Source organism: Pezoporus occidentalis, unplaced genomic scaffold, assembly GCF_034315485.1.
Source record: "Pezoporus occidentalis ecotype Australia unplaced genomic scaffold, CSIRO_AGI_Poc_V1 ctg219, whole genome shotgun sequence".
Taxonomy (NCBI): domain Eukaryota; kingdom Metazoa; phylum Chordata; class Aves; order Psittaciformes; family Psittacidae; genus Pezoporus; species Pezoporus occidentalis.
Window position 1 is genome coordinate 844,041 of NW_026914062.1, and position 25,925 is coordinate 869,965.

Genomic DNA, 25,925 nt, shown 5'->3' on the forward strand with positions numbered 1-25,925 from the left:
GGATGCTGGGAAGGGGAGTCCCGCGTCCCCCAGCGGGAGCTGGGACTGGCGGATTCTGCACTACGACTCCCAGCGTGCCTAGCGCGGCGGCCGCCATTTTAGGCGTTGCTTGGCAACGCGGACGCGCAGGGAGGGCCTGTCCATCCCTCTCTCGACAAGCGGCGATATTGCGATCAAAGGATTAAATACTTCATTAAAGAATTAAACACTTCATTAAAGAAGTGTCAGGATAGGGGACACGGGGCTACAGGACGTGTGGACTCCTTCCAAGCCTTTGCACATTACACAAGTCCCTCGGTACCGCCTGACAGCAGCCTCCATCACATCTCACCCCAATGAACAACTGAAACGCAGTAAAGGGCAGGATCTTGTGGCAAAGCCAAGACTGAAACAGGAGGCAGGGTAAAAACAAGTCACCTTCACACCACAGAAGTTTCCTAGCTCTTGAAAAGGAGAACTGGGATTTGTTCCATTAAAATACCAAGATTATAGACAATGCCCAGCATCATTTGGGTGAAGATATCAATCCTATAAAATGCTTTTTAGGTGGGAGTGAATAAATTCTTTGACAATTGCTCTCTCCTGGAGCACATTTTCTCCAAGAAAAACTGAGTGTAATAAGGATAAAAATATTGACCAAGAAACCCCAAATTCAGCTTTGCTGAATATTTATAACTCTACAGATAAAAACTAAATGCAGCTTTCCAAGAATTCCTAATCTGGATACCTCAGAGCAAGTGCGATTTAACCCTTTCAAAGTAGGCGCAATGCTCCAAGCAGAACCTAGGATCCCAAAGAAAGACTGAAGAAACCAGGAGGAGTTGGAATGCACCAGTCCTAGAGCTGCTCCCGAAGTGTGGAATGATTCAGTTCGTTTTGCTGAAGAGCTGAAAGTGGATGGTTCAATGTGCTGCTTTCTGCTCCCTGGGTGCAGCACCCAGTGATAGACTCACAGAATGGTTTGGGTTGGAAAGCACCTTAAGCTCATCCAGTTCCAACCCCCTGCCATGGGCAGGGACACCTCACACTAAACCATCTCACCCCAAGGCTTTGTCCAACCTGGCCTTGAGCACTGCCAGGGATGGAGCATTCAGAACTTCCCTGGGCAACCCATTCCAGTGCCTCCCCACCCTCACAGGAAAGAATTTCCTCCTTAGATCCAATCTAAACTTCCCCTGTTTCAGTTTGAGCACATCATGCCTTGTCCTGTCACTACAGTCCCTAATGAAGTCCCCAGCATCCCTATAGGCCCCTTCAGATACTGGAAGGCTGCTCTGAGGTCTCCATGTGACTTCTCTTCTCCAGGCTGAACAGCCCCAACTTTCTCAGCCTGTCTTCATACGGGAGGTGCTCCAGTCCCTGATCAACCTCATGGCCTCGCTCCAACAGTTCCATGTCCTTTCTATGCTGAGGACACCAGAACTGCACACAATGCTCCAGGTGAGGCCTCACGAGAGAAATACACCGAGTGCAGCTGCTGATGAACACATAGAGTTACTATAAAGTGCTGAAACTGCAAGTGAATTGTCATCATTGGTTTCGTTTGCGGTTACGCTGAACTTAGAGATGCATCATCTGCACATTAGCAGAACAGTTAAATCAGTTCATAAATACCTCTGGATCTGGGTATTCACTGCATGTAAAACCACATGGAGTTATACTATAACGAGGTGTTTTGACTATAAAGCACTACTTCCTGACATCAAATTCATCCTTACCAAAGACTGAGCCTTCTGTTCGGTAGCTTACTTCATAGCCAGGAAGAACACTTCTCCCCCCTTCTTTTCATAGCTGTGTATTGGGGTTCTTGTTCTGCAGCTTGGTAAGTTTGTGTGAGCCCTTCCTGCTACCAGCATTCCACTAAATAGGACACTTGGCTCAATGCAGAGTGTGACAGGCTGGGAATCTTCTTGCCTCCCAGATTCGATGCATGCAAGAGGCTGTGATTTCAATCCTATGAATAGTTTAGTCGTTGACACCCAAAGTTATTACATTTCTCCATAATCATGCTGTAAAGCTCGTATCTTTCTCTGCAGCATGCCTGTGCAGGACTAGATGTGCTGCTTTCAAGTGTATAGATGCAGGAAGGAAAGGTAGAAACTGTGAGGCTTGAATTTAGAGCCAAATGTCTTAATTTACAAGGCAGAAAACAGTTCTGCACATGGACAGGCATAGATAGGGGCTTTGTTGGTTGTTTTACCCCATAATTCAGAGGACAGCACTTCTATGGCATAAAATGGCTGGAAAAGAGTTGTAGATGCTGGCAAAACAAATTATGATGCTAAATATCTGTCTTTCTGGTCCCACAGCTATTGCCACTGCAGCACAAAAACTGCAGTCCCTCAAAACTAGGTTGCTGCTCACAAGCACATATTCAAACCAGAACAAAAGAATAAATCAACAGGACATATGGTCCAAGCAACTTTTTGCAGTGACCTTTCCAATCTGAGGGTGGGGGAAAACGGGATATGAAAAGTTGCATTGGAAGCAAAAGTGCAAGCTACTATCATGATTAACCACAGCCATATAGATAGGTTAATAATATGTATATCACAGGGTTTATTAATCGATATAGGTTAGGTTTTATCAATCTATTAGGTTTTATTTATATATTATGGGATTTATTAATCCTTTTCAAAATGTGTCTACTCTACCTCAATAGTGCTTTCAAAATACTTCTTACTGCACTGAAGTTTTCCATCCAGCTCTGTTTAAGGCTTTTCTCACACAACAACATGTCCAGACATCTCTTCAGAGTGAAGCTGGCAGATGTAACTCTGCAGTGGTTTTAACTGCTGCACGTTGTTTGGAGTGCTTGGCAGGAAAGGTGTCAAAATTAACATTCCTTTAGGAGGCAGGGAATTACAAATTGCCTCAAAATAAACAGCTTTTATTGTAGGTTACTTGACAGAAAGATCTCATCTATCAACTCTATTGTCAAGCTGTGAGACAGGAGCAAAAATACTCTTAGATCACATTATCTGTTTTCTCTGAAGGGTATTTCCAGTATGTCTGTGCAAATGGAGATGGTAATGCTGGGAAGAAAACACACTGCTTCTGCTGTGTTGAGGAGGTTCTTCATCCTGCAAGTGTAAGTCAAGCCTTGCTTTTGCTGTGGTTATATTAGGTTTCTGTACTCAGGCTCCTGACTCACCTCTTTCTGCACACAGAGGCCACTAAAGCGTTCTGGCATTGTAACTTCCTGACTTGTGGCTTTTAGCAATTGGTTGAGGCAGTTACCAGGATTTCCCCTTAGAGACAAAGCAAAAGCACTCTCACTTTGCATGTTACAGAGCAGCTCTGAAACGAAGCAGGAAGCACAGGGCACAGTTACAGAGGTGATGCTTTTCTTTGGAGAGATTTGTTCTGTGCAACAGCTGCTGTTACAGGGAGATGCTCTGTGAAGTTGCTAAAGGCACCCTAGCAGGTAACCAGATTCCTTTCATCCACAGCACAGCCAACAGCCAACTGCTTTCTGATACTGCCATCTGAAAGGATGCTCTGGTAGTTTTGACAGAGGGGAGACTGAGATGAGCTCTTAGGCAGAAGCTCTTCCCTGTGAGGGTGCTGAGGTGCTGGCACAGGGTGCCCAGAGAAGCTGTGGCTGCCCCATCCCTGGCAGTGTTGAAGGCCAGGTTGGACACAGGGGCTTGGAACAAGCTGCTCTGGTGGAAGGTGCCCCTACCTGTGGAGAACTGGATGAGCTTTAAGGGCCCTTCCAGTCCAAACCAGTCTGGGATTCTATGATTTGAGGAATGGGAATACAGGTTTTTGGAGAAAGCTGGATGCCTCTGAGCGAAGAAATAAGAATTTCTTTGACCAGTGACATTTTTCAGTGAATACCATCTCCTTAAGGAAAAACCTTGGAATATTGCCTCATGTGGAGCATAACACCATCTGCACCAATGCTGACAAGTTTTCCTAGATCTGACCTACTATGCTTCTAGTAAATTAAAGCATTAGTTCTTATATGTCCTCATTCCCATTCAAACTGCTCCAAGTGAGCCATGTTCTTTAATCCTTTACTCTGGAATTCTGTCTATTAGGCTGCTTGCCCTGACAGTGCCTTCAAATGGCATCAACTCAAATATATCCAGGGTTTCTCTTCACTACACAAGCACTGATTTCATCCTGACAGTTTCAAAGGCCTGCTTTGGATCACAGCAGGAACAGGAAAGCTTAAGCCTCTTTCAAATCAGCTTTAACTAGTAAAAACCTATTAATAGATTTGCATTAATATTAAGGAAAAGCTCAAAATCTTTGTTTTTAAGAAGAATAGAAAAGGTATTTGTAAAACGTGCGATAGGACTCAAATAATGCATACAGATGGCAGACGATGCTGTCCTTCACATACATTTGCTCATCCCATGGTGTTCCTGGAGGACTACCTGGGTGACACACAGTGAGGCGGTCAAGCAGAAAGTTATTGCTCTTGAGCAGATCTGACCTACATAACACAAGTAAAAACATTGGTTGCCTTGTCAAGAGAAGGCAACTGCTGGTACTGACATGATTTTATGGTCTGCTAATCCAGTGGCAATGTTTCTGTTAACCAGGGAAGCATCTTGATGTAATCCTGACATGCAGAGCAGCCCTTCAGGAGAACTGCATTTCCAGTGTGACTGGGCAGACTGGGGCAGTTTAACAGTTGTCATTCTGAGATTGCTTAACTGTTTGTTGAGAAGTATGCAGAGGATTCTCTGACTTCTCATTGTATTATGTGGGAATGCAAGACCTTGAGGAACACCTTTCAGTCAAGCCAAAGGATATTTCAAATTAAACTAAAACACATGGGTCTATCTACTGCTGTGTAGGATGTTCCTATCAAGCAGAAGCCTTTAGCTTGAGATCTTCTGCTCGCTGTACACCCTTTACATCTTTCCTTTGCTAACTTCTTAAGGGAGTAGGCAACTCCAACCCAATTTTCATGGACAGTTTGAAACTTAATATAGTGCCACCAAAGTAACTTACTCTACTGTTATCATTAAGCTGGGATTCTTAATACTACCAAGATGAATATGCACCTCACTTGACTTACCAGCTATGTTTTCCCTTTTTTTCCCCTTAAGGCAAAGAAAATGAAATCACAGCTGCTTTTTAATGGTAAACCCTGGAAGTTTGAAAGCAGAAGAGAAATGAAGAGCAGGCACAGACTTGATGCACACAGGGGATATTTCCACACTTCAAAAAGCAAAGAACAGATGCACATAATCTCTGTCTGGGTTACAGTGGGATACGAGATAAACAATTCACAGGCTACGTGGAGTCTGATAATGAACAAAAGGCACTCAAAAAACAACCAGAAGTTATTCTTATACCCCAGGTTGCTTTAATTGACAACAGAAGAAATAAAGTCCTTTTCCCCAAGCTGGAATTACGCTATATTACTTTCCTACCTCTTAATTTCACAGGGCAAACTTAGAAGTACCTTTCCATTGAAACTATTTTCTGAGGCTGTGTTTAAGGTGTACCAGCTGAAATGCAAGTTTTATACTGAGAAAGAACTAAACTAGAAAGAACTAAAGATAAAAGAGGAGAACAAAAAGCAGTTCAAGAAATTACAATCGCATTTTAATAAGAATATTGCATCAAATCTGATCTTGTTCCTGCTTAACCCCTCCCAAAATCTTAAAAACCTCCAAAACAAGTTTAAATATTGTCCCTGTTGATGGTAAACCTTCTTTCTGTTCAAAATATGGAAACCAATGCTCTGTGTTTAGTGTAAAAGCATTGCCACACTCTCAGTGGTAACCTATTGCTCTGCTGTGGTTTTACTGTCACCAGTGTAAAGCGAGGAGTTGCAAGTGCACTGCTTATCATGCAGCTAAATGGCTTTGCCTGTGTAATCACACTACTCTTATTGTACTGTACAAGAATAGAAGCTTGGAAACCTCTGCTTTTGTGCAGTGCTTTCAAACCTTTTCTTATTTTCTAGTCTCTAATGGAGGTGTAGAGTCCTTTGTGAAGGACTTCCTCTACAGGAGAAAATACCTTTGTTTTTCTTAGCTAAATACTGATACATAAATCCCTTAGAAGTAATCTACACGTTCTCAGGTATCTGCAAGCCACAGATTAGGTACCACAGGCACAAGTTTATTCTGCAAGGGGCTGTCATTATTATGGATTGCTTTTTTTGTGTGGTTTATTTCCCCCCTCTATTTAATCAGTTGCTGTTTTGCATGTATATAAGGAGGAGCAACTTCCCCAATTCTAGAGCTTTCCTACCGCTTTGCAGCACATACGTATTTAAACTTGGCATTTCTCAGTCAACCATCATTTGCCTCAGGTATTTTGCCATTAGGCAACGGTTGCAGGTTGACAACAGAGTTGTGGCATGCAAATAAAAACCTTTTAGGCTTCATGTGGAAGTTAGGCATGCCAGGAATTGCTCAGCACCTTGATCTTGCCTCTGCCCTATAGCTGCACATGCTAATAAGACCCAAGAGCTTCTGTTTCACATTTTTCACTGCTATTCCATGCCTCGTCCCTCATTCTGAGCACAACTATCATGCTGTAATGTACTGCTCAGTGTATATGACCTTGGCAACAAGAGCCAGGCTGCATGTTGTTACCTCATGATTTGGATCATTCATTCCTGCAACCAAATGTCATTTGTTAGCTTTGATCTGGATTTGTGATAGACCCTTGGCATGTAGTCATAGGAATTTTATGTAAAGCTTTCTCCCATATTGTAATACAATGATCCCATGTGCTTTTTGACCGTATCTTGACATTCTGACACTCTATAAGTGACAAGGGTAAAATGCAGCTTTAAAAGCATAAAACCCCCTTAATAGTTGAAGGTCAAAACGTAACAGGTAACCACTATTGTATTTCCTTTGGTAAGAAACAGTAATTTCTGCTTAGAAACTTAAGACCATAAATATTACCTAGTTTAATCAGTCTAAACACCTATGAGTAAGCAAATGACCATCACCCAAGCATATTGTCCCATCCAAAATAGTATATGGATGAAAGTATCGAAAAGAATTACCCAGGTACAGAACTAGCCTATAGAACCAAGCAATTTGTATAGATTAATCTAATACTGATTGAAAAGTCTGTAGGTTTCACTGTATTTAAACAGATTTCCTTCCTCCACCAACTATATGGTGATGTGTAACATGAGGAGAATCTAGGTTTCCATATAAACTCTTTCTATTTGGACATGGAAAAGACAGCAACTTATGATGTCTGTTACCTACTTTCCTCACACTAGAAGTTATACTCTGCAAATTGCACGACTGTTACTGTATATTTGGGGTTTATCCCCCGCCCCCCCTTTAGGTGTTAATTCTTTGTTAGGAAACAAAACACCATCTTCACATGCAAATATTTGTAAAGCACGCAAGCGTAGGATGTGGGAAACCATAAATATTCATCATTCTTAATGGAACATTTAGTTCTGCATGTTTAGTCGCAGGTAAATTTATCAAATATGATAATTATATGAATTACAGCTACTAAGGTTTAAGTCTTTCCATGCCTTTGCAAACATTAGCTGTACCTTTCACACAGGCTGAAGGGGAGGATGGGAAATCTCTCTCGAGGCCCTTGCTGTGAGCACAAAGATTATATATATAAGCTTTATAAACACATGTGAAAGTGCATTAAAGTTTTAATGATGCCAGTAATATATAGCTTTGCTTATGGTCCCATTGAAGAAAGATTTTCAGTGATATATGGACTTCCATTTAAGTTTTATTAAGGAGTAAATTGAGTTCTGCATGGGGAGGATTTCTCATTTGGCTTGATAAGCACCAAAACTGATGGCGGTGAACGTGGATTTTAGCAGTCTGAAGAAATCAGTATATTACATAGGTGTCCCAGAATGGAATACGTGCCAGCATGTATCCTGTGCTGTAAAATTAACTGGCTTGAGCAGTATCTAGCAGATGCAAGGCAGATAGCAGTGGGTTATCCTAAGGTGCGGGCATAATGTTCTCAAGCAATCAGGAATACTTCTACTGCATTTCAAAAGTATAATAATGTAATTTGTGCAGCTCCTGGAGGCTTTCTGGGCTTGGGGGGTTTGTTTTTTCCTTGGTGACTGATTTACTAGGGAACTGCTCCATGAAATAGTGCTGCTTTAAAAGATAAACTGTGGTGGTCTTCAGACAGAAGACCTGCATTTACAATTCACCAGCCATTCTCAGTGAGACATTATGGATGAGCTTTTGGAGCAGACCCTGTAGAAATCTAGGGAAACGACTCATTCCACGGCCATTCCTAAAGGCCTGGCTGGATTCATTGTGCATTCACAACATGGTAACTTGTGTTTAAATTTAAAGCATCCAAAAGTATTGTTAAATATGATCAGTGCAGGGACCCCTTCCACTAGAGCAGCTTGCTCCAAGCCCCATCCTACCTGGCCTTGAACACTACCGGGGATGGGGCAGCCATGGCTTCTCTGGGCACCCTGTGCCAGCACCTCAGCACCCTCACAGGGAAGAGCTTCTGCCTAAGAGCTCATCTCAATCTCCCCTTTTCCAGTGAAGGCTATGGTCACATATACAGAATCAACTCATCTTTCCTTCTGCACTCTCAAAGAAAGGAGTTTCGGGCATCCCAGGCACATGTGAGCAATTCCGAGAGCAGCACTTCAAAAGCTGAGGAAAACCTGCTCTATTCCCCTGAAGAACTTCTTTATCTGGGCTGATGTGAACTCCCCGCCTGTTGCATTGTCCCAACTCAATGCATTCCTCCTTTATCAGCACCTCTGTCACATCGGCTCTGCTCACAGAAGCCTCAATTGCTGAGGCACAGAAATACAGCACTCAACAAGTTTCCCAGAGCGAACACAAGGAGCACCAGAGCAGCTCGGAGAGAACAAGCTTGGCTTCAGGGTCCTTAGAGAACAGCCAAGCACAGAATAAATCAAGCCATAGCAAAACCTCCCTTTCCTCAGTCCACAGCATTCAAGAGATGGATTGTTTCTGATCAAATTTACAGCATGGGAAGCAACGAGGAAACAGATTTATGCAACAGGATTTCCTGCCGGGAGGCTTCTGTCACAGCCACTGAGACCGGGCAATTTGATGCTTCTCCTCCTTAGGGGAGCACAGAGTAAGAGGTTGCTGCCATTTATTAAGCTGTCCCTGGAGGGGGGTTACCTTTTCCGTTCCTGAGCAAGCTGTTGATGCTTTGTAAATACCTTTCTCATCGCCAGGAAATTCACAGCATACTTCAAAAGGCACGCCTGGAGCTGCACAAGGAGGAAGGAGTCTTGGCACCTTTGTGATTGCTTTTATGAAAAGTAAGTAATTCCCTTAGTTTTTGAGAGCAGCAGCACACAAAGCCTGGCCTCAGATCTATATCTACAGAGTTCTCCACTAAAAATCAGGGCAATTTTCTTTCAGCTGTTCTCACAGCTGAAAGCATAACAGTTTGGCTAGAAAAAGCTATTACCTTGCCCTACAAATCCTCCCTTTTACATTCGCAGACTGCCACAAATACAGCTTTAAGCTGTTGGCTTGAATAATAGGAGAAATCCATCGCTAGCTTGAAAACCTATATTTTGATTTTAATCAGTTCAGCTTATGGCCAGAGAGGCTTATAGAAAATCACCTCTTCACTCGGTTTCGCTACTCAATACACTTACTAGAAAGGAAATCCCCTTTGAAGAGCCAATCATGCCAACCTTGTGTTATCTTCCATAAGGCTTTGCAGTGACACAGCTTCCATAAACTACAACTCACCCCCAGTTCCACCCTGCAGGGACATCAAACTGGACATCAAAATTGCAATTGCAACTCACTTTCTTCAAGCTCATCTTCCAGCACCTCATTAGCACCATCCTGTCTTCAGCCCAGAAACACGAAGGAAAGAAGACAAAACCCTTCCTACCCGTGAGCTTTCCTATTTGTACTCCAGCCCTCCCAAATCAACACCTACTCAATGGGCACACCTGCAGCTTGCTGATCAGACCTCTGATCTGAAACCCTTTTAACTCTATGCTTGCCTTATATTGAGTGAAAGACAAAATGATTTCTCTCTTTTCCTCCCTTTTATTCAACAGCTCTGAAATCTCTCATTCCACAGCTCCACTTTTCTGGTTCCAGAATCAACATGCCATCACCACTTGCAGCAGTATTTAGATACTACTTTGTTCACAGTAAATCCAAGTAAATAAGTAAAATAAACAGAAAAATATGTTCTATGGGTATCTATGTGGATACAGATCCTACAAGGAAATGTAAATAACTAGGACTAGATTTTCCAGGGAAAACCAGACATAAGGATATGGCAAATCGCTATAATGCAGTAAAAAGTTCAGGAATTCATCTGCCAGCTCATGTGTTCAACCCGTCAGAGGATGAAGGAAGCCAGGTTGGACACAGGGGCTTGGAACAAGCTGCTCTAGTGGAAGGTGTCCCTGCCCATGGCAGGGGGGTGGAACTGGATGAGCTTTAAGGTCCCTTCAACCCAAACCACTCTGGAATTCCATGATTCTATGAAACCAAATGGTCACCCTAGTGTAAATTATAACATTTTTGTCTCAAGAAATGGGGTGGGATGAGCAATGGAGAAACCATGTTCTAATCATGGCTCTCACAAGCTCCTCTTTGCCCAAGGCCACAGCTCCACAGGGGCTGCACAGGGTCTGGTGGGCTCTGGCACATTGAGGAGGTTCTGCAAGCTGCTTCTTCCCATCCTGGTGCACCAGTGCAGCCCTCATGATCCTCACGGATCCCTGAACCAGTCTGCTCCTCCTTTCCCACCATGTTATTCCTTCCCCATCACCTGGGGGCACAGGAGAGGTGAGGCAGCTCACGTTCATCCAGGTCTGGAAAGCCAGGAGGTAATTGTGCATCCCTGCAGACACAGGACGTGAGCAGAGGAACCAGCAATTTTCCAGACACCCACTCATGGCTTTAAAATCCACACTGCACGATAGTGGAACATGGCACTTGTGATCTCCTGCTTGCTGGAGGCTACCATGCTCCAAACAGTATCTTCAGGGCAGTAGAAGTTCAAACTGCCTCAGCACAAGTTCAACAGCTTCCTGTGGGTCTTATAGCTCGCCATCATCACAAATATAAAGACTACCTCACTGTCTCTTGGTTACTAATATAAGAGTAAGTAGGATGTTCCCTAGTTTAAAGAAAAGCCATGGAGATGACCTATCTCTTCTCTAAATGCTTCACCTGTCTTTTCTGCAGTGACTCTAAGTGGTGCAGCATCATCTATCCCCCTGCTCAGGCAACAAGATCTTATTTTTATGACATTGCAGGTGGTTTCCAGGACTATAATTCTGCCATCAACTCAACGTTGTGATTGCAGTACGTTTGGAACAGGAAAGCGGTAGGTATTGTTGGGTGAGGAAGGCAGCCATATGTCATCCAAACTATCTCAGGAGCATTTAAAGTTGAGTGATGCACGAAATAAAAAGTATATGTATAAAAATGTTACAACATATTTTGCTGTAGAAATCTTGGTTACAGGAAAGAGCAAAAAAAGCAAGAAAGGGGAAGAGAAATCTTCCTTATGGTTGAGAAACTGAAGCCCCAACATTCTCACTTCCCTTTGGAGATGCCAGACCTGCCAGTATTAATCTTTCCTTCTTGAAAGGGAGTGCAGTGAGGTTGATAGTGATAATCATTGATGTATCAGTTTGCATTTGGGTATTAATTTGAAATGGTCAGTTTATGCTAAATTACAGTTAAAGATGCCATTGAATATTATCCCAGTCATTTGCAGATCAGGGAAGAAAAAGAACAGCAAGTGGTACTAGAGCTGGGTTAGTTTTTGTGTCTCCTTTTCTGTGTGGTGCATGATGGCCTGCGCAGTGCTAACAGAGCAGTGGTTAACCTGGCCAGTATGTCCATTCCTGGACCAGTAGAGGAGCCATGAACCAGCCATGTTTGCAGTGGAGCCACACTTTCAAGAGCTGTTTTACATCAGGACAAAGACACGTTTCTTATGCCACAGGTCTGAAGAAATCCAGATCCAGTGGATTTCAGTGCACCTCACAAATCTGCTGTATTTGGTTTCTTCTCCATTTTGTCACCATTGTCACAGCTCACTGCCACTTCCCTTGGCTTTTTCCTCATCTCTGTCTTCCTGATGTCAGTTTTGATCAAAGACCCTTTTATAACACAGAGCCCTGTCCCCTCTTGCCACCTGCATCATTTATTTCCCTAGTGACAACTGCGTAAAGACTAACTTCAGGTCAGGAAGCACAGGAGGTGGAAAAGAAAGGCTCGCAGGAGACCAAGGGCAGCTTGATGCTCTTCAACCAGAATCACTTCATATCATGAATATTGATCATGAGCAAGAACGGCAAGAAGGATTAGAGCAACTTAATTATTTATTCCATGTTGATTGTACAAACATTTAAGATTGCACTTAGGCAAAGCAAATTGGGACACAATTAGTTTAGCTGTTTCTATCACACCCATTGCTAAAACACTGGCTCTGTGCATTAGGTACATTAAAAATACATCAGAGTCCCTCCTGAGGAGCTCTCCTTTTGTTTCATGTTCTGATCAGTGAGAACTATTTACTGGGGGACTAACCAATTCCAAGTGTTGACCTTCCAAGGGGATGTCACCTGGGTAATGCTGGGAGAAGGTCCAGACAGTGGGATGGGAAGCTTGGAACATTAATTGTGGGTTTAACTTATCCCTGGCTTAACTTCAATCAGCCTATCTGCTCTGATATTTCCCTTTCACACAAGGTCCACAGCTAAACAGGAGAGCTTAAATATCATCACTGATGTATTACACAGAGATGGAGTGGTGGTAGGAAGAATCTCTAGTTCATGTAGTATCTCAAGGCATGTACATCCCTATGACATCCTGGAAAACTGAATTCAGAATCAAGTCCTGGGGGGGTTGCTACCTCAGATCCACCATCTAGGTCTTACTCTTTCATTCTGCTTACTAGAGGGAGGATTTCTATGGAGAATATGCAGCAATTGCATTTCAGCTTTAAGATTTCATTGACTGAGTTTATTACTCAGAGTGAGTGACAGGGCATGGCGCTGGGTTTGTGAGAGCCAAAGCTCTGTTCCTGGACGCTGCTGAGCATCCTCGTTCTGCACTGAACTCACTGTAAGTTGTTATTTAACACAGGATTAGGCTTGAAGGAAGTGAGTGTGGAAAAACCACAACCATTTGCATTTTGTGTGTAAACTGGAGTCAGGATCCGGATTAACAGGTGGAAAATGTGAACACAAATACCGTGATGTTCCTCAGCCCACTTCCAAGTTCCTCCTTCTGCTCTGCTGGGACAGACAGCCCATGTCTGTCCAGTAATTGCACTGCAATATCATTGTTACTCTAGAACTGAAAGGTGCCAATGCTCTGTGTGGTGTAAAGCGCTGAGCAAAGGCTACAGAGCACAAAACTGAGAGCATGCGGTGTGGAAAGACCGTGTCAGGATGATGTAACTGGAAGGAGAGCAGCATTTATCTGTGCAACTGTGTGCATGCATGTGTGCATGTGCAGAGAGAAGGCGAGGGACTTGCCACGGGAGACACCAAGGTAGCTCAAGTCTTCTTACTCCTCTGACCCCTGGATCCTCAGCAATCCCCATTGGGGAGCTCAAGAATAGCCCAGTGTAAAACCCACTTGTATCCACTGAGGAGCTGGTGAGTTTTCTCCTTGTTTTGTTCTCTCTAGTCACACACTTAGGAAATACCAGCTTCTGTGACTCTACCAGTCCCCAGAGTGAACAGAAGTGACTTGGAGCCTGGGGCAAGAGCTGCAAAGGGCTCTAGTGGCCTACTTTGCTAAAATAGCATGATAAATATGTATATGGGAAATAGAAATGTATTAAAAGGACATCACTCATGATTGCTCTTTCCCTTTGAATCATTAACTGGAATGATGTCTCTTGCTGGAACGCCGAGCAGGAGAGTGTCTCTCCAGCTCAGATCCAGATGTCAGCGTTTGGGGACAGAACCAGACCCACGGATGAAGTTATAAATTAAGCTTTTATGAAGGCACAAAGAACATCCTTATGTTCTTTTTATATCCCCATATAAGGGTAATGGTGATAAATTATCTGAGGCACTAGAAGGACGTTTTACCCTTGCGCCAACACTGGCTGCTTTTCACTTTGCCTTATCTCACTGGAACTCAGTTTCCATCTCTGCATCTACTAATGTATTTGCACGTTCATATGAGGATATGCTTTCCATTCTTGCCTCACCACATTCTTTAGGATTGAAGTATAAATTGCTCTCTTCAGTATAGACCACTCACTAAGATATCTTTCTCACTGTACTTCTAGCCAGGCTCACATCTGGGATATTATCCTATATGCCTTAAGGAGCTGAATGATTAACTGTGTATACTAATAACACAAACTAATGTCCAACTGCAGCTATAATTACAAGAACTGAACCTATTATGGCTGTAACTGAAGTGTCACACTTGAGAAAGCATTCGAGCACTGCGTGGAGGAGAGCAGCTCTATCAATACTTCAGAAACTCGAGGAATGCAAAGCAAATATAGACACCATATATAAAAGAGGGATGGAAAGTGATCAGGGTTTTAAAAAGACAAGCTATGATGGCATGTCCTAATGGACGGCACATCCATTATTTCTATATTGAGTAGGTAGAGGGTAAAGAAGGAACAGTTTCTCTCTGGGGCTTTAAAGAAAGAGAGAAAAGAAAGGAAAAGGGTAAGAAACACTTGATCGCTGCACAGTTTTAGGACTATGATATGGCTCAGGGATAATTAAGCTTCCAGAATGGGAAAGGGAAGGAGGCAGTAGGTGGAGTCCTGTGCTTGCTCAGTGCAGGAGGAACACAGTGCCACTAAGCCCAAAGTGTGCTGGTGTCCTTCCTGCAGCTGGGACTTACAGAGGTTCCCATGTCCACCACTCCGCTTGCGTTGCTGAGCTTTATGGAGACGTGTCTTTACTGGTTTCCCAGTCCCACAGCCCAGATTTCATAGGGGCCATGGGATTCCATCTGTGGGCGTAAGAGAAGGAAGACTGTTCATCCTTGGGGATGGGGAGAACGCGATGAACGCGACAGAGAAGTAGAGAGCTCATGGTCACGCTTGTCCTTCGGGATCACTGAGGTGTGTCAGTCATCTGATCCTTCTCAAGCTGGTGGAGAACTTGGCCAGGAGAGGGCGGGTGGTGGCTTGTTGCGTAAGGAAGAGTCTCGGCAGAGGAGATGCAAGATGTCCCCGCAGCCGTTCACTCCTCAGCTCTGACATCACAGGCTGTTTCCCCAGCTCATCATGTCACCAGGGCAGGCCGGGAAGTGAGTAACACTGCCGGAACATGACCTGCGTGGGGCAGTCATGACAGCAATGAGCAATGTGCTGGGGAGAGCTTCTTAACACTGCCCTTTGCCTTGCTGCTGTTGCCATCTCCTCTAGCCCTGCTGATAGTCTTCCCCATCAGCAACGTGCTATGACTGCAGCTGCCTCTGGAAAACGTCTTCTAGTGCTGGCAGCAAGCTACCTGTGATCCATGGGGAGAGCATCCCGTTTGTGTTTCAGGAGAGCAATTACTTTGGTTCCCATGCACTTTGCATGGAACTACATCTCAATTCCGGCTGCACTTGAGCCACCCACAGCATCAAAAGGAGCTGGTGTTGCAGCTCTAATGCCCCTTCGACCAAGCCCATCCCTTTTACAGGCCCCATTGTGGGCATCATCTTGAAGAACTGCCACACTCACAGAATGCTTCCAATGACTTTATTTCTGGTGGGATTTACTCTTCCTTTGAACTGCTGTTTATGAGTGTTGGTCTCAAACTTTCCTTGCAAGCCACTATAGAAGCACCATAAACATCTGGAAAGGCAACAGATGGTTTCATGGATCACCAGCGATTTCTAGACCACAGCTCAGCCATTGGTATGAGTCATTCCATCAGAAATAAAGGGCTAGAAAAAGAAACCTGACCTTATGTTGAGGGAATGGATGCTATTCCTGCTATTTGAGAAGCTAGCCGCGAGTGCCTGAATCACACAGCCTCAAGCCACTGAAGAGTAATAGTCACATGAGTGATGGAGTATCAGGAAAATTGCTATGTTGCTGCTGTACTTTGTAATGATTATCTAATCATGGTGCTTTCCTGGTGACTACAGGAAACAAAGAACAGTGCAAAGTTAGGTGCCAGGTGGATCTAGTGTTTGAATAAGATTAAACTACAGAGGCAGATGGTTCCAGAAGTTGGGTTTGGCCTGGTTGGTAAAGATGGGCATCCCTTAGAGGATGGGAGATACCTGAGGGCCACAATCTGTGGCTCTATTTAACAGGAATAGTTTTATCTGTACCTATATCAAGCTACCTTAGTAGACATTTATGAGCAGTGCACAACCCTGATGGTGTTTCCCACTCCACCTCCTATTTAAAGACTTACTCCACTGCTACAGCAAGGCACTCTGCTGTGCGAAGGGGCACAACTTGTCCCATCACTGCTGCTTGCACAGAGGTCACAGCAGCATTTCTCAATGCTATCTGGCCTTCCCATGCCCCACACAACTTCCCTGGCTGTAAAATGAGATAACATCCTCAATCAACATAGTTACTGGAAGGCGCAGCTCTCTGTGTCTGGGAAGTGTCTCGAGCTTGTCTGCTAGAAACAGTTAGAGAAGGATAAAACATAATTATACCAAAATTACGCCACGGTGAGCTCCCATCTGCCTTATCTGGTGACTCACCAGGCTCTTTCCTGACAGAGCAGAATACATGCATTGGAATTTCAATAGCCAGCTCTAGCCGTAGGTGCAAACTACTGCAAGGCTAATAAGGCTTCACATCCAGCACCCGGTTAGGCAGCTAGCTGCACGTGAAGCCCAGCCAAACAAAAGAGCTCCATGAGTTAGCATGGGAAACATCACTTAATGGCCCTGTTTATCACCCCAGAGCATTAATCGTGTAGAGCATCAGGCCTTCTGACTCTCAGGAGCACTGTGGGATCCCAAAGCGATGCTAAGGTTGAGGCCAGAGGACTTTTTGGCAGGAAAACTCAGGCAGTGCTTGGATCTCACCACTAATCCCGCATCTGATTAACAGATGATAACAGTGGAAGGTGGCAAGCTCAGCTACTGAGCTGCATCCATGTCAGAAGTCACAGGAGCTGGGGATTTCTTGGTGCGTGTGTATTTCAGCTGGGAGCGTGGATGTGAGGGCTAACAGACAACGTAGTCTGAGCAGTATCCTCCTGCTGTAAGCATTTAACCCTACAGACACTTCTGTTCCGTGTTGCACAAGGGTGTTTGCTTTAGACAGGCTTGTTCTCACCCAGTCAAAACCAGCACATCAGTCCTAAGCAATACCCTTATCTTTTTCTTTTGAAAATGCAGCTCCAAGGACCAAGTAGATGTGTCTTTTATAGGCAGGAATAACACTAAAATAGGTTGGAGCTTTGTCCTACAAAGGCTGAGTCCAAAGCAGTGTGACCCTTGACACTTTCATGCTTCTATAGCAACTGCTCCCTTGGGTTTCTCCCAGCACAAAAGCCCTTCCAAGCTTTATACATGGCCTCAGGATGTGTCCCAACAAATCAGAGCTGCAAACAACACCCAAAACATGGTCAAAAAGGTAAGCACTCCCAGATGTGCTAAACAGTACATAGGAATGAGAAACTAGCTAGCCTTGGATGGAGAAAGCATCAGGGGAAGCTTGATGCTCATTGCTTGGTGTTCTTTCTTTCCACCCACCTTTATTTGGTGACTTTATCTACTGAGATGAAGTACACAGAGAGTGAAAAGGGTTATGCACTTGGGCAGTGGTGGAGGTAAACACAAGCAAAGGAACAGCCTGAAGCTTTAATCAGCAGTCTGTTTGTATTACCCTGCAATATACGTTGCTTCTTGTTACACTTGAAGTTGGTAGTTGCTGTTAGGAAATGATCTTGTTCACTATAAACCTTCCTAAATGCCCCCTGAAAAGAATACATACCCTTGAGGAGACCACATCACTTCTGCAGCAGTCCTGGATGAGATGGCAGTGGTTGCTGAGGGTGGTGAAACAAGGAGAGAGGATGATGGGAAGGGTTTGACAGTTAAAAGTCAAGGTTTCAATCACAGTTATTCACTGCAGGTGGGATCCTCCATTGGATCTCTGGCTGGAGCCACTGTAACCAGCCCTAAATATTCCAGTTTCCCATTTAAATACACCATCCAGACAAAGACTATGTCCAAAAAGGAAGGTTTATGATTATTTTTTTTTAATTTTCTTTATCAAATTCTTTTTTCTATTTGGGAAATAAGCCACAAAACCCCAGGGAAATGGTTTTGCTCCAGGTCACGGTGCTTATACCAGAGATCTGCATCTCCTACATCTCATCCCAGTGTTCCAGTCACATCCTCTTGGCTCCTGCATAGCTTAGCAAGAATGAATTTAAACAAGCGTTTTCAGCCTGCTGTTTGCATACCCCTGTGCCTGTACCCAGAGAATACCTTTGAGAAGCACCTGAGATGTGTAATGCAAGGAAATTAATGAACTGTTTCTACTTAGTACCACTGTCCCTTTAAGTACAAACAGGAAGGTATGTGCTCCCACAACTGATGGCTCCCAATCCTCTGGATCCACCCAGGACCAGCTGCAGCTCCGGCCATGCTCAGTCTATTCTTCCAAGCAGAAGATAAAAATAACAGCAAGCCTCCCACTCACTTTTGGAAGCCAAACCCTCCTCGTCATCCCAGTAAGGAGCTGGTCTCGGCACGCTCGGTGCCTTGCACACCCACTGTGTCCTTGCAAAGGGAGGAATGTGCGGGTATGTATGGGGCGGCCCGGTTTGCCCCAGGCTCTCACCTTCGGGGTTGGACTCAACCCATTCCATGGTGAAGCTGATGGGAACCCCCCTCTGAAATGCTGAAATAGCAGTGGTCTGCTGATAGCCCCGGTCTTGTCAGTGGGTAAAGGGCTTAAAATGTGCCTATGTCTGTCTTTAGAGCATGACCATAAAGTGAATCACTGTTCTTCACTACCAGGGCAGAGGGTCTCAGCTAGACCCAAAACAAGGGCTTTTGTTCCTCACTGTGTTACCCAATGTAACATAGAATCATAGGATAGTCAGGGTTGGAAAAGACCTTAAGATCATCCAGTTCCAACCTCCCCTTGCCATGGATCATAGATTAGCTTGGGCTGGAAAGGACCTTCAAAGGTCATTTAGTCCAACCCCCTGATATGTTACTGAAATGCTGCTAATTTTGAGCTCAGTTTACCCAAGTGCTTATGCAGGTGACTAAGTGAGCAAGCCTTCTAAAACCGATTTACATCCATTCATCAGACATCCTGCTCTGTCAGCTCTAGGCAGTGTTTGCTTCCCAGCCTCACTCATCCTTCAACAGCAACATAAATAGATTGGGAGTACACCGTGCTGGCACTGGGTGCTCCGTCTGGTGTGTGGGTTGTTATTCCTATGCTGTATGTGCACTCTGATGAGGGAACTGTACCGTTGGGATGCAGATCTGGGAAAGTTTGGATTTAACTGGAATTATCCATTGAGGTGTTTGTCTTCTAGAGTCACCCACGGAGCTGAGTGTGGAGCAGCAATGCTTTAGATCGGGTCCTTCTAGCTGTGGATGGGTCATGGAACTTCACTTTTAACCTTAAAAGTGATTTAAAACTCTGGTGATTTCAACGCCCTTAAAAACCTCCTTCTGGCTTTCAGCTCACTAGAACTGAACAGTGGCACCTGAAGCAGAGGAATGGGGGAGCCAAAGTGAGTTGTATCCAACTGCCACTAAAGTCCATGGGATTTAGACACTTCTTTGTCCAAAGTCATATTTGCAAATATATGAACTAGGCTAAATTCTGATTGTTCATTATTTCCCCCTCAAAACACACACTCTTGTTTCCTTATCTGCACTTGAGTGTGAATCTGTTGGTTCTTTTTCCTGGCTCATGGACTGATGTCCTTTGAACCGCAAAAGATTTGCAGCTCAAATAATATTTCTCTATGTCAGTTACTACCAAAAGCTGGAAAGAATGACATTCCTTCCCCTCCATATACCCTATAGGAGCTTGAAGCAGTGTAGACTGTTTCAGCCTCCTGGCTTTCAGATTTATACTGGATTTTATACTGCTCTAGTGGAAGGTGTCCCTGCCTGTGGCAGGGGGTTGGAACTGGATGAGCCTTAAGGTCCCTTCTAACACAAACCATTCTGATCCTATGATTCTACTGCAACAATATCGTCCTCCTCAACCAAGGACAAGGAATTTGAGTGTCAGAGTCCTGTTAATCTAAGGCACTGTCAGACAGTTTGTCCCTAATGAAGAAACAAGAGAACAGCCATCGCTGCTTTTAGGTGGTCCTGAAACTTGCAGCCCTGTGAAAACGCCTGCCCAAACCAGACCAGATTACAAAGAGCGATTAAGCAACCTCAAAGCTGGTTGAGGAATTGCAAGGATTTGAAAGCAAAAGGCCTTCCCCAACCGGAGAAGATGAAGAAGTAAACATTTCCCACATCTCTTCCTCGCAAGCACTGCCCCTTATCAGGAGCATTCCAGCCTGCCCTGTTTGTCACAGGAACCGGCCGGAGCGGGAGCACGCTCGCAGCTGGTGGAGTGATTCAGTGGTGATGGGGAAAGGCAGGTGGAGCAGGTAAGTCACCTCTGGACAGGAAGGTATAAAAGATACCTGAATTACAGCGGCAGGGCCACTTGTACACAGACCTACCGTGCTGGAAACAAGTCAGGAAGCAACCAGGGAGCTGGGAAACCGGAAAGCAACTTATAACACAAGACACTAAGCCTATCCTCTGGAGAGAAGACTCTTCAGGGGTAGAAATCAAGAGCCTGGAACATGCTTTTCTCCTCCTAAGCAGCACTTTGAACAGGTATTTATAGACTTTAATCTATACACCTCTTAACTCGCTGTGTAGTCGGTGGTTCTGAGTTATAAGATACCATTAGAGAATCATATTACATGGCCACTACCGTAACTGCGTGTTCTCCTCTGTCGGGCTTTATGGGGTGGAAAGAAGTTTCCTAGAAGTTGTGGGGAAGTAAAAAGGAATCGTAGAAGTTCATAGAATCATTTAAGAATCACACTTAGTTTTAAATCTGGGTTTATGGCTCTCACCTGGATGGTTTAGTTATTTACTGATGTTCCCAAGGGTTTTGGAAAGCCCAGGGAAAAGCTGGGAAAGCGAGGGGAATAGGTGCAGTGTGAGCAGGGAGGTCTGAGCAACTGAAGATACTATTCTGTATGTAAAAAATACATAAATAATATGATTTTGTAGTGCAAAAAACCCCAAACCAACAGGAAAACAACCAACCCCCCAAATCCTAACTAATTCCATTGAGATTCCACACTGGATGTCTTCAGTGGTTTATTTCCTAATAATAAACACATAATAATGTGGATTTCCCATCCCTGGCAGTGTTCAAGGCCGGGTTGGATGGGGCTTGGAGCAACCTGCTCTAGTGGAAAGGGGTTGGAAGTAGAGGAGCTTTAAGGTCCTTTTCCTACCCAAACCTGTCTGTGCTTGGGACCCTCCAGTTTTAGCGAGCCTTGGCCCTATACTCTTCATATCTTCCCATTTTAAGTCTCCCTGCATCATCTCTGATCAAAGAGCCCCATAGCACCAAGATAGTGGCAAAATTAAGTCGACTCTAAAATGATTAGACCTAAAAAGCATCTCCAGTGTCACGATCACCTTTAACAGGAGGAAACTGTGAACAAAAGCCGGTATCTTCATTTCAAAGCAAATATTGCGAGTAAACTTCCTCAAGCTTTACTGTCACGATAAGGCTGTTGCTACAGCTGTCAGATTACAAGCCAGTAAACCCCCCAACAGAGCAGCTTTATCAGATAGGCTATGAAATGACAGTTTCATAAGCAAAGGCTCCGTCTGAGGTTACCTTCTGCCACTGGTGGTGCTGCTTATTTTGCACAAGCACTCCAAGCCGAGGCACTGCAAAGGGCTGGGTGTAGGGGATGGAGTTCTGCAAACCGGAAGATTTAGTGGGGGAAAAAAACCACCCACAAAACTCAGGGGTTTCCCTTATTTCTGTGCCAACTGGATTTGGAATTCATCAGCATCTGCCAGATAGTGCTAAAACATGCACAGTGATCTTTAGTCAGAGAGAAACTGCATTAAAGAAACATTACCACAAGCTAAAGGGTGCATCTGTGAGTGGGAATTTAACTGGAGGCTTCCTAAGAATGGCTGCATTTAGAATAAGAGAAGAAGGAAGGTTCTTAGAGGTGGTTTCAGCTCTGGCAGTGCGAGCTGTGATGGGAGAATACTTCATTCCTAAATAATGGAGACTATTTTGGGGCAATATAAGGAATACCCAGTCTTTCTGATACCTTAAATTAGCCTTTAATGCAGGGATGTGGAGTCTCCAGCCCATACTGGTGAGCCACTGCCGGATAATGGAGCCCTATAATTACAGCAGCCATCGGAACCTTCTTGGCTTGTCATGGCTTAAATCTCCCAACAGGAAGAATCAAGCGCAGCCAGTTCAGTGATGCAGCCTACAGGAATGTTCCCCAGGCGCACAGCATCGGGCTGGGAGTTTCCTCCAGCCAAACACTGATCCGACAGCAGTGCTCAATAGCAGAGAAGTGGCGTATGCGAGCCCCAGAATGCCTGCAGAGCTGCATGTCTAGCTTAGGATGACTTGAACTGCTGTTATCAGCTACCCAGGGCCTCCTGCTTGCGTGCCATGACGACGCAGAGTGCACGTGGCAGCTCTCAAGGGCTGTGCTGGCACTGCCCAGGGGCTGAGCGCAGGGGAGAGCTGTGCTTCCTGAGGGAAACCCGAGCAACAAGGAAATAGTGGAGAATTCCCCTTATTCCCGCACCAGGGCCATTGCTTTTCTTGCTGTGTCACGGTGGGAAGTATCGATGCTCTTTGAGCTGCTTGTGGCCGAGGATGCACTAAACTGTGTCCTCCCTTCCCTTGGGTTCTCCTGTGAGATGAGGGAGCTCAATCCCACTCTGGATCCACAAAGCCAAGCAGCATCACAGTGGTGCCTCACCTCCTAGGACCATGCTCCAAGGCACAACCTCTATGAGCACACCAGAGAGAAGAGGTTCGCCCCCCCCGCCTCGCTACCTCCACAACTGAATAGTGTTATCTGTCTCTTAGGCTTTGCCCATGCTGCCACCATAATATCTGAGTGCCTCCCAGCCTAATAGGCTGCCATAACGAGGTCCCTACTTGACCTCATGGAGTCTTCTGCTCTCCTCCCTGCGCAGGTATCGGGGAGCACCAGCCGGGGTAGGTGCTGCTTGTGTTTTTATCTGCCCAGAGGGAGGCATGGATGGGGAAAGACTGCGCCCATCTCTCTTGTGCCATGGTGGTTCTGGTGGAGAGGCTTTGGCTGGATGGTGGAGCTCTGCTGGTTGCTTGCTTCTGTGCAGGATGTGTAACTTCACCTTCGGTATCAGCTTCGACCAGGCTACCTGTGTCGTTCTCACCTCTAGAAGGGATCTATTCCAGGCTCAGGATGCATTGGAAGTCACAAACTTGCTCTTGGTTTCTTTTAAGGGGTTAAACGCAGGTGCGGTGATGGGTGTCTTCACACTGGTTAAAATGGAGGCTGTGGTTTTCTTCTCTCCTAGAGTCTCCCAGGGCTCTCTTTATTTCCCCGGGCACCATCATGTCCTGCTTCACACACCTATGGCATTCCACCACGGCGGAGTCTCCCACCAGCCCGGTCCCTGCCTCTCCAACTGAAATCCCCATCCCCATCAGCCCCATTGTTGTCACCTCCCCAGGAGATGGCAAGAGGAAGGCGAGATCCCCAACTGACAAACCTGGCTCTCCGAACCCAGCCTCTCCAAAGCCAGCCTCTCCTGTCGAGTGTTCCATTTGCTTCAACACCTACGACAACACCTTCAAGACACCCAAACTGCTCCAATGCTCCCATGTTTTCTGCCTGGAATGCGTGGCCCGTCTGAGCACGGGGCTGCCCCCGAACCAACCAGAGGACCAGCTCCCCTGCCCCTTCTGCAGGCAGTTGACCAGCATCCCTCTGGAAGGTGCCCCAGCATTGGAAACCAGTAAGGAGCTCCTTGCCACGCTGCCTCCCGAGCTCCAGCAGGAGAAGGTGCTGTGGATGGAAGGGACCAAGCTGTGCTGCCGTCAGTCATCCGACGACCCCGAGGATCCAGACTCCTGTATCTCCATCGATGTTGCCATGAGCAAGCCAGAAAGCTCAGAGGCCCCCCCGACAGGGCTAGCTGGGAGGCTGTCCCGCTGTGACATGTGTGATGACTGGAAGCGCATAGTCCTCCTCTCTGCCTTGATCATCATCCTCTTCTGCATCATTCTGTGGCCAGTCCAGTGTGCCCTGAAGACAGGGAACCTCCGGTGCTTCACAAGGACTGTTGCCATGAGCAGACCCGAGTATCTTCCCCCTAAACACACCACGGCAGCCACACCAGTGACACAACTCCCTTTCCAGTAGCAGCAAAGCAGCTCCTCGCTCCCATCTAGCAGCACATCGTGGAGGTGGGAACAGGGCCGCTGCTCCAGCAGCATTCCATGGTCCTGGAAGACCTCATGGCCCACTCCCCACGCTCCTACCTTGAACGCATGCATTCACCTTCAGGAGCTCTACTGAAGTACATCCCTGCCAAGCCGTCTCCAGCCCAGGAATGCCCCAAGGAGCTGCTGCAGCATCCTGCTGCCAAAATCCCCACGGAAAACAGAGCTCCGAAGGCTTCTGGAACCGTTTGCCCTGTGTGCCATCCTGACTGGGTACCAGCTGCCAGTGGGTGCAATTCCTCTAACTCCCTCAGGGAATAAAGGGCTATTTCTGCAAACTGAAGGATCTACATGATTATTCCTAAGAGGAGCTGGGATTGGGAGGGTAAAGACATGTCAAAGGCATAGAAACAGATGAAAATCACCTTCATGCCACACGCTTGGAACATTTCCCTCGTGTTATTCCATGTTGGAGGTGTAAATGCTGCCTCCTGCTGACCAAACATGGATGTGCCACCGGTACCCATCACCTCGGTTGTGTTACCACCCCGATGAGCTTGGGAACGGAGCAGAGAGCCCATTCTACTCGCTTTTCCCTTAAGAAGATGCTTAAAAATCCCTCATTCCTACCTGGAAAGCAACTCTGAACATAAGGGGGGAAGTTTTTAGGCACTATACATGGCAGTTAATTCATCAGCAAACTTCATTCACGCTTCTCACAGGCAAACTGCTGCCAAAATGACAGCAGCTTTACCCTCCTAATCATCAAATGTGTCAGTATTAAGACACAGGCCAGTTGCTTACACTCTATTTGTATTTAATGCAGTGATCTGACAGTGATTAAAGTCTTCATGATGAAGGCAACTTCCAATTATGTGTTTTCTATTCCAGCACATGGATGTAAGACAGTATTGTATGCAAGTACCATACATGTATGTATTAAATTATGTTTTATACAATGCAAGGTGTCCATTTGTGGCAATTACTCCACATTTCCCTTCTCACTTGCAGTTGGAGATGGGCACGTAGTAGTCGTGAGTCCAGCAGCATTCCCAGATCATGGAGCTACACAGCATGCCTGTGCCAGTGTTGTACAACCCAGCTTTACCCTATAAATCCACACTTACCATCCCCATGGTGTTATCCCAGGTTCCACATCCCTCTGGGCTTACCTGATGCGACCTGGAAGAGGAGAAGCTCAAAGACTGCTCATGTTCTGCTTCCTCCCAGCTGGGGGAAGGATGCTTCCAGTCTCCCTTCCCTGGAAACCTAATTTGGAGCAGAAAAGGCTGAAGCAGCTCAAGTCTGTTGCTATGCAAACCCTCTGGGATGCTGGATCTGCACCACCTTTCTTGTTCAGCTCCAGGCTGGTTCGATCTGTGTCTGCAGGAACCACTCCAGGCACCGTCACAGCGTCTGCCAAAGGCATTATTAGCCTTGACAGGGATTCTCACTTTGATCCTGCTGTCCATTGCCACTGGAAGGATGCTTCCCAGCACCAATTTATGCATGTTCTTGGCTCAAGGCTTAAGGCAGAGAAGGCACTTCCAGTTTCC

At 45.5% G+C, this 25,925-nt stretch overlaps 1 protein-coding gene across 8 annotated transcripts; it reads left to right on the plus strand.

Moving 5' to 3' along the window:
- Nucleotides 1-2,990: 2,990 nt before the first annotated feature.
- RNF223 (ring finger protein 223) lies at nt 2,991-25,049 on the plus strand. Of its 8 annotated transcripts, none has more exons than XM_062620101.1 (3): nt 20,197-20,762; nt 23,026-23,157; nt 23,658-25,049. In XM_062620101.1, exons 2-3 carry the CDS (start codon nt 23,106-23,108, stop codon nt 24,347-24,349), a joined length of 744 nt encoding a protein of 247 aa, XP_062476085.1. In that variant the 5' UTR covers nt 20,197-20,762; nt 23,026-23,105; the 3' UTR covers nt 24,350-25,049. The 8 variants fall into 8 exon arrangements, with proteins under 8 accessions (XP_062476084.1, XP_062476079.1, XP_062476085.1 ...); XM_062620093.1 differs by having other exon boundaries at nt 20,203-20,762; nt 23,502-25,049; XM_062620094.1 differs by having other exon boundaries at nt 20,203-20,527; nt 23,502-25,049.
- Nucleotides 25,050-25,925: the final 876 nt, after the last annotated feature.

Coding starts and splice junctions, on each gene's coding strand:
- RNF223 (XM_062620093.1), top strand. CDS start 23,106: ATGGAGTCTTCTGCTCTCCTCCCTGCGCAGGTATCGGGGAGCACCAGC. Junction 23,158..23,501: donor ATCGGGGAGCACCAGCCGGG/GTAGGTGCTGCT, acceptor CTTCTCTCCTAG/AGTCTCCCAGGGCTCTCTTT.